At 37.7% G+C, this 18,370-nt stretch overlaps 2 protein-coding genes across 2 annotated transcripts; one reads left to right on the top strand and one right to left on the bottom strand.

The window, feature by feature from the left end:
- Positions 1 to 51: 51 nt before the first annotated feature.
- On the bottom strand, positions 52 to 685 carry LOC137752492 (vomeronasal type-1 receptor 4-like; the record flags this gene model as incomplete). Its single annotated transcript, XM_068527180.1, is given in 2 exon segments — positions 52 to 114; positions 116 to 685. Coding segments are annotated over 2 exon segments (633 nt in total), but the record flags the coding sequence as incomplete, so codon positions are not given.
- A 15,640-nt stretch (positions 686 to 16,325) lies between these two features.
- Positions 16,326 to 17,318, top strand: LOC137752494 (vomeronasal type-1 receptor 2-like). Its single transcript, XM_068527181.1, has one exon. The coding sequence runs from the start codon at positions 16,326 to 16,328 to the stop codon at positions 17,316 to 17,318; it is 993 nt and encodes a 330-aa protein (XP_068383282.1).
- The last annotated feature ends 1,052 nt before the right edge of the window (positions 17,319 to 18,370 follow it).

The raw sequence follows: 18,370 nt of genomic DNA on the forward strand, positions 1-18,370 counted from the left end.
CTCCGTGAGGATGAGTGAATACACAAGTGAACATGGTACAAAAACATAACTTTATCTCTTTCTGATGAGATCAGGAGCTTTTGCATTCCTTACACAGGCAAAGTAGAGCCTGTATTACGTTGACGTTATGGCTCGTGAGAAGAAAGGGACTGACAGTTGGGAAACATGCAGCAACCAATGCAGAGATGTTCACTAGTAACCAACAGGGATTATTAAAAAGAGCAATACAGACTTGGAAGATGGAGAAGAGAGTGTAAAATGATACACAGGTGTTTACAAGGACAAAGAGTCTTCGGGTTGCTCTGGCCTCAGGGGTGAATCTGTGCGAAAGATTTTTCCTATGAATGTGTTGGACCCGCTGCTTATGCCTGTACAGGATAAAAACCATGGAGCCGCTGGCCCAGAGCATGAGCCCCAAGCATAAAACATCAGGGAATGACAACAATGTTGCAAGGAGTGAAAGTGTAATTTTGTTATTACCTACCCCAGCACAGTATCCCAAATCCTTTGTCGTGATGTTTCTGTTGCTCCATTTGCCAGTCGTACACATAGGAAATACGATATTTACTAACATTTGCAGGATCCAACACAAGAAAATATAGGAGCCAATGTGCTTGGGAGCTTTCACTTTCATTTATGCCCATCTAGAGTTTCTGGGGCTGATCGTGATGGCCTGGAAGACACTCAAGAGTCAATTTCCCTGTATGAACAACTGCAATGAAAGCCGTGCATGTGACAATTTTGCTTTTCCTCACAAATCTGTGAGGCAGACACTACTATTCCTTTCATTGTAAAGATGGGGAGAATACAGACATAGAGAGGTTAGGTATTTGTTTAAAAGTACACCTTGTTTAGGGGCAAAATGGAGAATTTAGTTTGGCTGTGCCTATTTTAAAGACAGAGGGTTTAATTGTCCTGCTGTGCTGAAAAGCTTGTTATGTTAGCTGCATTCTTTGACTGATTCAGGTATATATTTATTCTTATTTTTAATACCTTGATTTTATTTGATATTGCTGGTATGTTATTTTATAATTTTGATTGTAACAACCTTCAATTTAATTGTAAAGATTTATTCTATGGGACAAAAGCAATTACAAATGAGGATTTAGAAATCTTACGAAAATGTCAGATGTGCTGATTGCAGCATAATCCTGCTGGGTCCTGCCCAATGACTTGGACTTAATGAATTCAAGAATCGCTCTATATTAGGATGACAAGAGAAGACGTGCTGCCTTTTCGCCAAGAAGAAAAATACAATAGCACCGATCATGGGAATTATTGAACAATCTCATGTCTTGCTTAGATTTTTGGGATGTCAAACACCAGTACAGGATAAAATCACTTGGGGTTAGAAATGAAATTATTACTAATTTCAGATCATATAATTATCTATTCATTAATATCTGACTTAAGTAAAACTATTATCAAGGAGGCGAGTTGTGTGAAAGATACTAATATATGACATAATTTCAAAAGTAGATGTATAATAAGAAGTGGAGTTTGTGCATTTTATAAGTTTAAATTTAGATCTTTGAGTTTTTATTAGAATCTTTTAAAACCAGAGAAAAGCTCAAAGGATACTTTTGAGTCTGACAGCGTCAGTCTGAAATGCAGGATTTTAGTTACCTTTTCTTTAAATGGTGTTTCCTTCACTTCAGGAGGAAGACAGCCTCACCACCATCAGCAGGCAGTGGATGATTTCAGTAGGGACACAATTACTGTCTTTGTTAAGCACTTTATACTCTCAGAGTTAGAGAAAATATTTCTATTCCAGGATTTTTCATTCAAATACACTGTTTCTTTACTGGATTAGACGATTCCTGTAGGTTCACCATACAGCAAATTACAAGCATGGAGGTATTATAGGCACTCCTCTAGTGATTCTAGAAACTGTCTGTGATCCCAGTAGGGTGGGCTAAAAGTGATTGTCTTCAGAACTATAGTCCTTAAACAGCTGAAAGGAATCATCATTTGCATTAAACATCATTAAACTCTCAGCGAGGGTTACATGTAATCATATATGGAGACACTGAGTGATTTGGGATGTCTAGGACCCCGATTTCTCTTCATAGTTCAGTTGATACCTCAGAAATGATTTCTCTTTCCTGTGGGCTTTTTTCAGTGGATCAGTTTCAGACCCCGAAAAATTCCGATTTCCAATATGATCACTAACTCTGACTTCCAATACGCCTACTTCCCTTACAGCCTCTGACTGTCAGACTGAAAGAGAAAGTACTCACCAGACTCCATCCCTGTTTGGACAGTGAGCACAGAGTGAAGGTCATGACATCCAGACGGAAGTTCAATTATTATTTCATCTGGAACGGCATTGACAGTGCGGTCTTGGGGAACTGAAGACGTTTCTGAACAACTTTTTCCCGGTTGCTAGTTACTAAAACCAATTACAAGTTTCTAATTAACATCTCCAAAGAGACCACTGAAGTGTTTGGGAAAGGCTCTTCCTTTTCCATGATTTGGGGAGCAGCTGGGGTCTCACATGGAGGAGCACGGGGTACTGAGGTCTGACACGTGAGGGAGTGGCAGTGCAGCACATGCGTCTCATGGATACTGTTTCCCAGAGTCATTTTTCCACCCCAAGGTGAGTTTTCTCCTAATCTTCACACCAGTGAGTCACACCATAATTGAATGAGCAAAGAAACAAAGTACCTGAGAAGGATGTTCAAAGAAATACAGTAAAAGGACGAACTCTAAGTCAAGCATTTGTTGAAAATTATATTGGAACTCTAGATGATCTGGAAATTCTGTAGGAAAATGTACTTTACTCATACTGATAAGTCAGTAGTGATAGGAAATCTAAATAGAACAAAAGCAATAAAAAAGGAGAAATTTATGAGGGCTGTACAAACAAAAGCACCAGCATTTGATGCTTTAAAAGGTCATTCCTCCAGATGTCAGGCCAATGCTACTGACCGTTCAAGAGCATCGAATGGTTGCCATCGTCCTCTTATTTGTTGCTGGATTTTCCATAATGAACCCTGATTACTCTTGTACTTATTCAAGAAATATAAAACATGACTTCAAATCAAATCTTTGGGTTTTCTACAAACAAATCTACATTTTATCTGGGTCCATTATCCAATATCTTTCAATATCCAAGTAAGGTGTAAGAGCCATAATGGTGGACATCCCCTAATATGCACAACCACCCACCCCAACCCACCCACAGTGATACACACACACTTGCAAAGCCACTCATGCATTCACAGTCAAATAGTCACGTAAACTCACATACTTACACACATACATCCTCACAGATCCACCACAAACACTCATCCCCAGACTTACTATTTAGAGATACACCCTCACATTACTACACACTTAGTATGATGCATACGCAAACTCACAGTCTCATTTTCATTCAAAAAAATCAAACTCATATAGTCAGCATATGTGTGCCGATATTGTGTTCATATATGAAGGAAATAGTGGTATTTTCAGACCCCCTTTCATGAAGCCACCCTTTATACTCCTTCCAACTCTGTAATCAACTCAGGAGGATGACATTACAACATCCAGAATGTAAAAAGTGAAATGCATTGCCACTTTATTTTTTTATTCTTTTGAAGGAATTAAATTTATGCCCAATTAATCAGGCCCATAGTTATCAAATACTTCTTTTTGTTTTTTTAAAATATTTGTTTATTTTATTTATTATTTATTTTGGCTGCACCAGGTCTTAGTTGTGGCACATGGGATCTTCAGTTGTGAACTCTTACTTGTGGCATGCATGCAGCATCTAGTTCCCTGACCAGGGATTGAACCTGGGCCCCCTGCACTGGGAGCATGGAGTCTTACCCACTGGACCACCAGGGAAGTCCCGCATTGCCACTTTAGATCAAGACACTTAGCAAAAGAGGCTGTTGGAGGAGTTACAACGCACAGGTGTGTGACAGAGGAGGGTAAGAGCGAGAGCACAGGAAAAGGGTGGCATAGAGAGAAGGAGGTGGTGCAGACAGAGAGCCCAGAGATATGGGAATGTGAAACGGAGGGTAGAGAACAGAAGGTTAAAAGGCACCGTTTCATTCATGTCATGGAGGGGTTAAAGAGCACTGGTGAGTTTAAGGGTAGAGGTGATAGAGCATGAAAGGAACTTAAGGGTCCAGGAGATGCTGGATGTTGCGGTACTAAGGGTGTAGGGCGTCATGGGAACAAAGAAGATGATAGGGATGGCAAGATAATGGACCAAGGTAGATAAAGAGCAGGAATGGGTAAAAAGGCCCAGGAGAATTAATGTCTATGAGGAGTTGAAGAAAAGGAGAGATTGAGCAAGATAATGAGTTGGGTACCTGGTGGTCCAAGGCAGAGGTGGGGGTAGGAAGGGGAGCTGGAGATGTAGGGATAATGGAAGAGAGGTCAAAAGGAGCTAGGGAGGATAGTGGACACCAGTGGGCTAAAGGGCCTGGAGTAAGGACAGGATTACAGGATTGGCATAGTCACGGTGGTCATGGGGATGCTGAGGAAACCGGATGGTTGGGAATTCAGGTGGGAGTGAAGGAGGACCCAGAGGATGAAGAGTGCTGGGGGCAATGGAAGGCTAAAATGTTTGGCTGGCATGCCTGGAATGGAGATGTCAAAGATAAACAGCCAGACATTAAAGTAGTGAAAACAGATTATATTCAGTAACTACCGACAGTAGGGGAAAGAGCCGAGCTCCATTCCAATATGTGCAAAGGTGAGAGGGTGTTTTAAAGGGAGAATGAGGGAGGAGGGGTTGGTGAGTGAAGGCTTGGTAGAATCAGAGAAGGGAAACATTACAAAGGGTTGGTCATTGTAAAAGCAATTAGGCCAGCTGTATTTACTAGCTGGCAATTATTATTATAATTATTATTATTTACAGGCACAGCTTGTTTTATTGTGCTTTGCTTTATGGTGCTTCCCAGATACTGCGTTTTTTTACAAATTGAACGTTTGTGGCAACCCTGCATCGAGCAAGTCTCTTGGCACCATTTTCCAACAGCATTTCTAGCTGGCAGTTATTGAAGTTAGGATTCTGTTCTCCCGAAGACACTAAAAGACAGAGGCTCTATCCTTCCTGATGATTCTGTATTAAAGGAATCACTCTCTGGTGCTGAGGAAGACACTTCTGAATTGTAAAAGATACATCTTCACAGCCATAAGCCCCTTAAGTAAATGCACTAAGAAGGAGGTCAGGGGCCAATCATTAGGTGTTGGCTAGAATATACATAAAATTCTTTTAGCAGCATTGAGACTTTTCAAGCAGGCATTTTATTTGGATGCAGGGTGGGGAGGGGTAAAGATGGGGTCATCCCAGGGACATGGCATTATACTGCTAGAAGCTATTCTACAGTTTATTCCTGTCTTAGTGCAGATTTTTGGACAGAGTCATTACATGCAGATGCCACACATTGTGTTTTACCTTGTTGTTTACTGTATATATTTGTATGCCCATAAGTATTCTTGAGGTATTTGTTCAGGGATGCAATTAAGTGACTTGGAAACAATTTGACCCTTGTAGATTTGATGTTTACAATCTATTAGGTGGGGCCTGAGCAGAACTCAATTTGGGAATAATTGTTCCTCACTACTGAGACAAAGCCTGCTAGTTTAATTTACTCAAGGCCTCCTGAATTTTGACTTTTTCAAGTCTAACTATTTGGAATAGCTACTATACCTGGCCCTCTGTGAACCCCAGGTACTGTTTCCTCTAATCATATATATATATTTTTTTCCTGTAGTATCAGCTAGTTTCTTCACATGTTTGTATAGTCAGTACTCTGCTGGATATTTCAGGGAGGCTTCTGCAGACTTCTGGGGTCTGTCTATATGCAGATCTCTCCGGTCTGGTAGTCTGTTCTTTGAACTCTCTCTGCCTTGATCTCCAAGGACTCTCAGCTCTCTCTTTGATGTAGGGATTCTGCTGTCCTCCCTGTGCCATGGCCTGGAAACATCCTCCTGAAAATAATCTGAGCTTTCATGTGACTCACCTCTTTTGTTTCTCATTTCTCAGGGATCGTTTCCTTTATTGCCTGATGTCCACTTTTTTTTTTTTTTTTTTTTTTTTTTACTATCATTGTTGCATGTATTATATCTCTGTATTTGTTGTTTCAGGTGAGCGAGTAAACTAGTTCTTGTTATTCCCTCAGAAAGAAAAGTTCATTTAATTAAAAAAGTCCATTCCTGATTTACTTGACAATTTTGTTGAGGTGTGAAAACAGGAATGGATTGTAGTTTATCTTTGCTCTTCAGTAAAAATATGCCAATATTCCAACACCAATTATTTGAGAGGTTTTTCTTACTTTTCTATTTGACATTAAATTTCTTCATACGTTTTGGTTGACTTCTGAAATTTCTTTTCCAATGATCTGTCAGTCAGATATATGCAAATAACACACTTTTATTTACAGAGGCTTTGTAGTATGATTTACTATCTGGTAAAACCAGCTTTCTTCATGTTCTTTTTCAGGATTTTCCTGAATACATTTTTTTTTTTTGCTTATTCAATAAGTCTTTACTCCAAGAAAAATATCTGGTATTATATATATTGGGCTTATCTAATCTTTCTATCCATGATATGACTTAAGCTTTCCCTTTCTCCAAATATGTGTGTCTGTGTGTGTGCATTATCATATAAAATACTTGATAATTTTCCATGTATAGGCTGTTCTCGTTTCTTGTTAGGTTCATTTCTATCTTATTTTATACTTTTATCAATTGCAGTCTCCTTTTCTTAGTAACTTTTAACTGAGTAGGATCTGTAGATGTGAAGACTCATGCATTGTACGTTAATGTTTTATTCTAATATATTTTTTATTGTTTTATTTTTAAATAAAATATAAGTTAATTCCTTGGGGTACATATTATTATTATTTGTATATTCGACAAGCAAATATGAATTTATCCTTTTATTTTATATGATTAATTGCCTTCACTAATGACTCCAATAAAGTGGTAAACATTTTTTAAAATTTATTTATTTTATTCATTTATTTTTGTCTGCATTGGGTCATCATTGCTATGCGCAGGCTTTCTCTAGTTGCAGAGACTGGGGGCTACTCTTCGTTGCGGTGTGTGGGCTTCTCATTGCTGTGGCTTCTCTCATTGTGGAGCATGGGCTCTAGGCACATTGTCTTTGCTAGTTGCAGCACGTGAGCTTCAGTAGTTGTGGCTCACAGGCTCTAGAGCTCAGGCTCAGTAGTTGTGGCTCACGGGCTTAGTTACTCCACGGCATGTGGGATCCTCCTGGACCAGGGCTCGAACCAGTATCCCCTGCATTGGCAGGTGGATTCTTAACCACTGCACCGCCAGGGAAGTCCCTAAAGTGGTAAACATTTGAAACAATATGAACCTTCTAGTTTTCTTTCCTAGTGACTTTAGTGGAAATTAATCTACTATTTCTCTGTAGGTGGAATAACTGCTCTACAGCTCAGTGATATTGATCCAGTTAAGGACATAGTAACTAATATCTTATTGGGTTTTTTTCATTATTATCACCTATTGAATTCTGCCAAAGAGCTTTGTTTGCCACTATCAATATAATTATATGTCTTTCTGTAACTTTTAAAACATGATTATATTAATGTATTGCCTAAAAATTAAACCACTTCATTGCCAGTATAAGCTGCATTTGATTATAATATAATCTTTTATTAGTACCAATACTTGTAAATATTATATTCAGTAATTTTGGATCCCTAGATATATGTGAAATTTGTCAAATATTCATGGCAATCATTGTAAGATTTTAAGAATTTATTTTCTAGATAGCCTCGTCCACCAGAGGGCAGACAGCAGAAGCAAGAAGAGCTACAATCCTGCAGCCTGTGGAACAAAAACCACATTCACAGAAAGATAGACAAGATGAAAAGGCAGAGGGCTATGTACCAGATGAAGGAACAAGATAAAACCCCAGAAAAACAACTAAATGCAGTGGAGATAGGCAACCTTCCAGAAAAAGAATTCAGAATAATGATAGTGAAGATGATCCAGGACTTCGGAAAAACAATGCAGGCAAAGATCGAGAAGATGCAAGAAACATTTAACAAAGACCTAGAAGAATTAAAGAACAAACAAACAGAGATGAACAATACAATAACTGAAATGAAAACTACACTAGAAGGAATCAATAGCAGAATAACTGAGGCAGAAGAACGGATAAGTGACCTGGAAGACAGAATGGTGGAATTCACTGCTGCAGAACAGAATAAAGAAAAAAGAATGAAAAGAAATGAAGACAGCCTAAGAGACCTCTGGGACAACATTAAACGCAACAACATTTGCATTATAGGGGTCCCAGAAGGAGAAGAGAGAGAGAAAGGACCCGAGAAAATATTTGAAGAGATTATAGTCGAAAACTTCCCTAACGTGGGAAAGGAAATAGCCACCCAAGTCCAGGAAGTGCAGAGAGTCCCATACAGGATAAACCCAAGGAGAAACACGCCGAGACACATAGTAATCAAAGTGGCAAAAATTAAAGACAAAGAAAAATTATTGAAAGCAGCAAGGGAAAAATGACAAATACCATACAAGGGAACTCTCATAAGGTTAACAGCTGATTTCTCAGCAGAAACTCTACAAGCCAGAAGGGAGTGGCATGATATACTTAAAGTGATGAAAGGGAAGAACCTACAAGCAACATTACTCTTCCCAGCAAGGATCTCATTCAGAGTCGATGGAGAAATGAAAAGCTTTACAGACAAGCAAAAGCTAAGAGAATTCAGCACCACCAAACCAGCTTTACAACAAATGCTAAAGGAACTTCTCTAAGTGGGAAACACAAGAGAAGAAAAGGACCTACAAAAACAAACCCAAAACAATTAAGAACATGGTCATAGGAACATACATATCAATAATTACCTTAAACGTGAATGGATTAAATGCTCCAGCCAAAATACACAGGCTTGCTGAATGGATACAAAAACAAGACCCACGTATATGCTGTCTACAAGAGACCCACTTCAGACCTAGGGACACATACAGACTGAAAGTGAGGGGATGGAAAAAGATATTCCATGCAAATGGAAATCAGAAGAAAGCTGGAATAGCAATTCTCATATCAGACAAAATAGACTTTAAAGAGTGTTACAAGAGACAAGGAAGGACACTACCTAATGATCAAGGGATCAATCTAAGAAGAAGACATAACAATTATAAATATATATGCACCCAACATAGGAGCACCTCAATACATAAGGCAACTGCTAACAGCTATAAAAGAGGAAATCAACAGTAACACAATAATAGTGGGGGACTTTAACACCTCACACCAATGGACAGATCATCCAAAATGAAAATAAATAAGGAAACTGAAGCTTTAAATGGCACAATAGACCAGATAGATTTAATTGATATTTATAGGACATTCCATCCAAAAACAGCAGATTACACTTTCTTCTCAAGTGCGCACGGAACATTCTCCAGGATAGATCACATCTTGGGTCACAAGTCAAACCTCAGTAAATATAAGAAAACTGAAATCATATCAAGCATCTTTTCTGACCACAACACTATGAGATTAGCAATGCATTACAGGGAAAAAAACGTAAAGAAAACAAACACATGGAGGCTAAAAAATACGTTACTAAATGACCAAGAGATCACTGAAGAAATCAAAGAGGAAATCAAAAAATACCTAGAGACAAATGACAATGAAAACATGACAATCTAAAACCTATGGGATGCAGCAAAAGCAGTTCTAAGAGGGAAGTTTATAGCTATACAAGGCTACCTCAAGAAACAAGAAAAATCTCAAATAAACAATCTAACCTTACACCTAAGGGAAGTAGAGAAAGAAGAACAAACAAAACCCAAAGTTAGCAGAAGGAAAGAAATCATAAAGATCAGAGCAGAAATAAATGAAATAGAAACAAAGAAAACAATAGCAAAGATCAATGAAACTAAAAGCTGGTTCTTTGAGAAGATAAACAAAATTGATAAACCATTAGCCAGACTCATCAAGAAAAAGAAGGCGAGGACTCAAATCAATAAAATTAGAAATGAAAAAGGAGACGTTACAACAGACACCGCAGAAATACAAAGCATCCTAAGAGACTACTACAAGCAACTCTATGCCAGTAAAATGGACAACCTGGAAGAAATGGACAAATTCTTAGAAAGGTATAACCTTCCAAGACTGAACCAGGAAGAAATAGAAAATATGAACAGACCAATCACACGTAATGAAATTGAAACTGTGATTTAAAATCTTCCAACAAACAAAAGTCCAGGACCAGATGGCTTCACAGGTGAATTCTATCAAAAATTTAGTGAAGAGCTAACACCCATCCTTCTCAAACTCTTCCAAAAAATTGCAGAGGAAGGAACACTCCCAAACTCATTCTATGAGGCCACCATCACCCTGATACCAAAACCAGACAAAGATACTACAAAAAAACAAAATTACAGACCAATATCACTCATGAATATAGATGCAAAAATCCTCAGCAAAATACTAGCAAACAGAATCCAACAACACATTAAAAGGATCATACACCATGATCAAGTGGGATTTATCTCAGGGGTGCAAGGATTCTTCAATATACGCAAATCAATCAATGGGCTACACCATATTAACAAATTGAAGAATAAAAACCATATGATCATCTCAATAGATGCAGAAAAATCTTCTGACAAAATTCAGCACCCATTTATGATAAAAACACTCCAGAAAGTGGGCATAGAGGGAACCTACTTCAACATAATAAAGGCCATATATGACAAACCCACAGCAAACATCATTCTCAATGGTGAAAAACTGAAAGCATTTCTTCTAAGATCAGGAAGGAGACAAGGATGTCCACTCTCACCACTATTATTCAACATAGTTTTGGAAGTCCTAGCCACGGCAATCAGAGAAGAAAAAGAAATAAAAGGAATACAAATGGGAAAAGAAGAAGTAAAACTGTCACTGTTTGCAGATGACATGATACGATACATAGAGAATCCTAAAGATGCCACCAGAAAACTACTAGAGCTAATCAATGAATTTGGTAAGGTTGCAGGATACAAAATTAATGCACAGAAATCTCTTGCATTCCTATACACTAATGATGAAAAATCTGAAAGAGAAATTATGGAGACACTCCCATTTACCATTGCAACAAAAAGAATAAAATACCTAGGAATAAACCTACCTAGGGAAACAAAAGACCGGTATGCAGAAAACTATAAGACACTGGTGAAAGAAATTAAAGATGATACCAACAGGATAAAGAAGATGTGACACATATATACAGTGGAATATTACTCAACCATAAAAGAAACGAAATTGAGTTATCTGTAGTGAGGTGGATGGACCTAGAGTCTGTCATACAGTGTGAAGTACGTCAGAAAGACAAAAACAAATACCGTATGCTAACACATATATATGGAATGTAAAAAGAAAAAAGAAAAAAAAATGGTCATGAAGAACCTAGGGGCAAGACGGGAATAAAGACACAGACCTACTAGAGAATGGACTTGAGGATATGGGGAAGGGGAAGGGTAAGCTGGGACAAAGTGAGAGAGTGGCATGGACATATATACACTACCATATGTAAAATAGATACCTAGTGGGAAGCAGCTGCATAGCACAGGGAGATCAGCTCGGTGCTTTGTGATCACCTGCAGGGGTGGGATGAGGAGGGTGGGAGGGAAGGAGACACAAGAGGGAAGAGATATGGGGACATATGTATATGTATAACTGATTGTTTTAAAGCAGAAACTAACACACCATTGTAAAGCAATTATACTCCAATAAAGATGTTAATAAAAAAAAAGACACCAACAGATGGAGATATATACCATGTTCTTGGATTGGAAGAATCAATATTTTGAAAATGACTATACTACCCAAAGCAATCTACAGATTCAGTGCAATCCCTATCAAATTACCAATGGCATTTTTTTACGGAACTAGAACAAAAAAATCTTAAAAATTTTATGGAGACAAAAAAGACCCCGAATAGCCAAAGCAGTCTTGAGGGAAAAAAACGGAGCTGGGGACTTCCTGACTTCAGACTATACTACAAAACTACAGTAATCAAGACAATATGGTACTGGCGCAAAAACAGAAACATAGATCAATGGAACAAGATAGAAAGCCCAGAGATAAACCCACGCACCTATGGTCAACTAATCTATGACAAAGGAGGCAAGAATATACAATGGAGAAAAGACAGCCTCTTCAATAATTGGTGCTGGGAAAACTGGACAGCTACATGTAAAAGAATGAAATTAGAACACTCCCTAACACCATATGCAAAGATAAACTCAAAATGGATTAGAGACCTAAATGTAAGGCCAGACAGTATAAAACTCTTAGAGGAAAACATAGGAAGAACACTCTTTGACATAAATCACAGCAAGATCTTTTTTGATCCACCTCCTAGAGTAATGGAAATAAAAACAAAAGTAAACAAATGGGACCTAATGAAACTTCAAAGCTTCTGCACAACAAAGGAAACCATAAACAGGACGAAAAGACAGCCCTCAGAATGGGAGAAAATATTTGCAAACAAATCAACAGACAAAGGATTAATCTCCAAAATATATAAACAGCTCATGCAGCTCAATATTAAAAAAACAAACACCCCAATCCAAAAATGGGCAGAAGACCTAAATAGACATTTCTCCAAAGAAGACATACAGATGGCCAAGAAGCACATGAAAAGCTGCTCAACATCACTAATTATTAGAGAAATGCAAATCAGAACTACAATGAGGTATCACCTCACACCAGTTAGAATGGGCATCATCAGAAAATCTACAAACAACAAATGCTGGAGAGGGTGTGGAGAAAAGGGAACCCTCTTGCACTGTTGGTGGGAAAGTAAATTGATACAGCCACTACGGAGAACAGTATGGAGGTTCCTTAAAAAACTAAAAATAGAATTACCATATGATCCAGCAATCCCACTACTGGGTATATACCCAGAGAAAACCGTAATTCAAAAAGACACATGCACCCCAATGTTCATTGCAGCACTATTTACAATAGCCAGGTCATGGAAGCAACCTAAATGCCCAACGACAGACGAATGGATAAAGAAGAAGTGGTATATATATACGATGGAATATTACTCACCCATAAAAAGGAACGAAATTGGGTCATTTGTTGAGAAGCGGATGGATCTAGAGACTGTCATACAGAGTGAAGTAAGTCAGAAAGAGAAAAACAGATATCATATATTAATGCATATATGTGGAACCTAGAAAAATGGTACAGATGAACCAGTTTGCAGGGCAGAATTTGAGACACAGATGTAGAGAACAAACGTATGGACACCAAGGGGGGAAAGCGGCTGGGGGTGGGGGTGGGGGTGTGATGACTTGGGCGATTGGGATTGACATATATACACTGATGTGTATAAAACTGATGAATAATAATAAACTGCTGTAAAAAAAATAAAAAAATTTAAAAAGCAATGATTCCCTATGTTTCTAGATATAATAGGAAGCCATCTTTCAGAAAATAAGAAAATGTATTTCGGATAAGTCCCCAGTTACTTTACGTACTTCTGAAGAATCAGGACAAATACAACTGATACTGTTTTCACAAAGCAATTGTATATTCTTCCTTTTATCCATCAGTAGTTAAGTGGGAAAAGAAAATTATTTGAAAGCATTATTGTTCAATACTTTTGCATGGCCAAAGTAGCATGGGTTTATTTCATATTTTAAGAGTTGTAGAATATCACTAGTAAATTTTATCATCTGGTGCTGTTTGTATGAGGGAGTTGCTTTATAATATTGCTGTTTTTTTTTTTAATTGATTGATGATTGATTGATTGCTATGTTGGGTCTTCGTTTCTGTGCTAGGGCTTTCTCCACTTGCGACGAGTGGGGGCCACTCTTCATCGCGGTGCGCGGGCCTCTCACTATCGCGGCCTCTCTTGTTGCGGAGCACAGGCTCCAGATGCGCAGGCTCAGCAACTGTGGCTCACGGGCCTAGTTGCTCCGCGGCATGTGGGATCTTCCCAGACCAGGGCTCGAATCCGTGTCCCCTGCATTAGCAGGCAGATTCTCAAGCACTGCGCCACCAGGGAAGCCCAATATTGCTGTTTTTGGTGTTCCCTGGGGACAGGGATCAGTTCAGAATTTGTACTCTTCTTGAATCAAAAATGATAAAATAAATATATACTACTAGAAAGTATCCATGTCCACTAGACTTCCCTATTAATTAGCACTTTGTACAAATCTTGTCTGTGATTTCTAATGTAAGTTCATTGCATCATATTCTTCCTTTCACACCTCTTTTCTTTTTTTTTTTTTTTTCACACTTCTTTTCTTACAAATTCCTTCTCTGCCCCTTTGTATCCTTCCATACTACTACTACTAATCTTCTTTATTTTGCTGAGCATAAATGCAGAGTTATATGTTGGGAACAGTAAACTTATCAGGGAAGCACAAAATCCAGTTAAATATGTGTGTTTTATTGCTAGTCCCTTAACTGTCAAATCTCAAACTTTTCTACTTCCACCTGCCTGCCTCCGGGTGTAATTGAAATGGAAAAACTTCTGCCAAACACTAAACCTGTCTCTTTGGAGATGCTCAGTAGAAACTTCTAATCATTTCTGGGAATTGAGAACTGGGAAAAACTTTTTAAGACATAGTCTCAAATGCCCAATTGTGCAGTGTCATTGAAAGTACTGGTGAAGTCATAATTGCATTTCTGTGGGGGGAAGTGAGGTCACAGAATTACAATCCCATATCTTATGGTCTGGCTGCTTCCTTCCCATACAAGCAGAGGGTATCATGACTGTCACACTGAATCCACTGTCCTGGCAGAAGAAAGGAGTCAAGTGAGTATTTTCTATTTCAGTATAAAAGACAGACTTTATAATGGAATAAGGCTTCTGTATCTGTATTAGTCTTTGTCTGGAAAAGGGATTTTTCTTTTTCTTTTCTTTTTTAAAAATTTTTATTGGAGTATAGTTGATTTACAATGTTGTGTTAGTTTCAGGTGTACAGCAAAGTGAATCAGCCATACATATACATATATCCACTCTTTTTTAGATTCTTTTCCCATATAGGCCATTACAGAGTATTGAGTAGAGTTCACTGTGCTAAACAGTACATCCTTATTAGTTTGGAAAAAGTATTTTTCTGAAGTAGAAACTGGTTCAGTGCTAAGCCCCACATAGGAAGGAATCATAATTCCTGAAGCACAGGCTGAGCTTGTGAAGAGAGAATGGAGGTCCAAGACCATAAACCAATCTCTAACAGCTCCTAACGTATTTTAATGTAATCCTCACCGATTGTTGGGATTTCTTCCAGGTAGTAATAAAATCTTATTTTTATGACCCTTAAGACTGTAGTTCAGAAATTAATCTGCTATTTAATATGCTCTATACAAATCACAGAGAAGTTTCTATAATTAGTTCAGTTCTATGCATGCAATAATGAGTTTGATGGAGCTAATTTAATCCTCCATCTCTGTATAAAAAATATAACTAAGTGACATTTGCTGAAGTATAATTATTTTTCTCTTAGGTTTGTTTTTGTTTTTCTTTTTTGGCTGCACAGCACAGCATGTGGAATCTTAGTTCCCCGACCAGGGATTGAAGCTGCACCCCCTGCAGTGGAAGCATGGAGTCTTAACCACTGGACCACCAGGGAAGTCCCTTCTCTTACTTGGTTTTGATGTGTTTAATGGATAGTAATTAGCTCTCTCCTGAAATTATTTGTGGTCAATTGGTTAAATTAGGACAATTTTCCTTCATGAAGTTAGGAAAGGAAGCTTCATGGAAAACTTAACTTTACACTTGAGGGATTCAGACTGTAGAAAAATTAAGGATTCCAGCATTTTTCAGGATCAAATATCTTGTTTCTCTTGTTCTCTTGTTTCTTTTGATATTTTCTCTTGTTTATAAAATTCTAATGTCATTTTCAGGCTCAACCTTGTGTTTCTCCTATTTCAATTTATTAAGTGCAGAAGATTTCCTGACTCCAAATTCCATTTTGCGTACTTTTTGTGTTTTATTTGCTTTCTTAAATCTCATATTAATTAGAATTTTGATGAATTTTTCTAAAACAATAAACCGATCATTTTATGTTCTTTAATGAAGAATAATTTAGGTCCTACTCTAAATATTTTATCACTCATTTAAATGTCAAGTCCCATAGTTTAGGGCAAAGCCCAATACATACAATGTAAACACTATATAACGAAACACATCAGACTTGGGAAACCTTGGACAAAAGAAAAAATATATTTAAAACAAATTATCAGGGTAGGTAATAGTAAGTGGAGAATCTTGAATTTAATATTTTATGAAAAAAATAGCCCACAATTCATGTTTTCGTGCAGAATCGTCTCTTTGTGAATCTTCACTCTTTGTGAACAGTGAGCCCTGGAAAATGACAGAATGCCCTTCATGGATTTGAAATTTGTAATGATCTTCCTATTCCAGATAGGCATTGGAATCCTGGGAAATTTCTCACTCTTATATCATTATGTGTTCCTGTACCTCAGTGGGCCTAGGTCAAGGTCCACGGATTTGATTTTCAAGCACCTGACTATAGCCAACTCCTTGGTCATTCTCTCAAGAGGAATCCCAGAGACAACGGCAGCTTTTGGGTTGAAAGATTTTCTCAGAGATTTTGGATGCAAACTTGTTTTCTCTTTTCACAGAGTGGCAAGAGGTGTGTCCATGGGCACCACCTGCCTCCTGAATATCTTCCAGGCTATAGCAATCAGTCCCAGCAACTCCAAGTGGGCAGAGCTTAAAGTAAGAGCCCTAAAGTTTATTGGTCCTACCAACATTCTCTGCTGGATCCTAAACATGTTGCTAAATACTATGGTTCCTATGCATTTGACTGGCAAATGGAACAATAAAAACATCACAAAAACTATAGATTTTGGATACTGTTCTTCTAAACTTCATAACAAAGACACAGACTTACTATTTATAGTATTGGTATCCTCCCATGATGTTTTGTGTTTGGGACACATGACCTGGGCAAATGGCTCCGTGGTATCCATTCTGTACAGGCATAAGCAACGGGTCCAGAGGATCCTTGGGAAGAATGTATCCCCTAGATCTTCCCCTTTGACCAAAGCTACCCAAAGCATCCTTGTACTGGTGAGCACCTTTGTATGTTTTTATACCCTCTCCTCCATCATTTATTTTTATTTTATTCATGTTCATAAGACCACTTGGTGGCTGGTGTATACCTCTGCCTTAATCAAGGCATGTTTCCCAACTGCCAGCCCCTTTGTTCTCTGGAGATGTGTCCCCTGTATATCCAGACATCTCTGTGTGTGTACCAGGAAAAGTGCAGTTACCTCATCTCATCAGAACAATGTAAATAGTCTGATTTTCATCATGTTTATTCCATTTTGTCCTCATTCTTCATAGGATCTTAAGCACAATTATAGCCAGTTTCATTGCACGTAGAGTTGCGTATAAAACAGATTCTGGTACAATAAATAGTAAATAATAATAGCCATTGTAAATGAAATCTTATGAAATTATTATTAAAGTACTCTTATTATTGTATTTTATTGCTCATTTCACTGGAGAAGTACAGAGTGTAATCAATAATAAGACAGTCCTGAAATAAATTGGATATACTAGAATTATTTTTGACTATTTAACTTTTAATCTGCTGTATCAAAATTTCTCAAGATTTAACTGAGCATAGCATTGTAAATACAGTACCATAAAAGGTAATAATATGTGGAATGTTCCCTCAAGAAACCTTAGGAGAGGCGTCAATGTCCCTGCATTGTAATGCAAGTGACTGGGGTAAAGCTAGAGGGAAAATTATGTTTTAGTTATTGTAGCCACTGGCCACTAAGTTGAGAACGTTGTGCCTTACATCCTAAGAGAAATAGTGGTCAATTGGAATATGAAAATGTGTATGGATGCTAGATTAAGGCTTTTTTTCAAGTAAATGAAAATATTATTTCAAAAAAAAAAAGAAAATGTGTATGGAGAAAGGTGAGAATATTGAAAAAATATATTTCAGTTAAACATTGGAATAGTGAGCATCAGGGGACAAAGGAGAACATGGTAAGATATTTATTCTGTTGTTTAAAAAGAATACAATAAGATATATATTCTGATGTTTAAAAAGAATACAGGTGGGAAGCAAACATTAAATACACATTGTGTTTCTGCCATCAAATTGGATGGATTTTGGTGATTTTTGGTGGTCTTTAGAAGGTACATTGTTCTCTGTTAAGCCTTAATGCCAATTGACTATCTTAAGAAACTGATTTCAGAGTGGATTTCTGCATTTCCAATTTGGGGAAACAAACTTATGGAGGACTTTTTCATCAGGCTTGGATTAGTAAAGGACTAGCAATTCGGAGGCCAAAGACATGAATCTGTTTTTTAAAATGAGTTTTACAGTATTGCTTTTGAAATCACCAAGGATCACAATGTACACGTTCAAAAGAAAAAAG

Source organism: Eschrichtius robustus, chromosome 19 (assembly GCF_028021215.1).
Source record: "Eschrichtius robustus isolate mEscRob2 chromosome 19, mEscRob2.pri, whole genome shotgun sequence".
Classification (NCBI taxonomy): Eukaryota; Metazoa; Chordata; class Mammalia; order Artiodactyla; family Eschrichtiidae; genus Eschrichtius; species Eschrichtius robustus.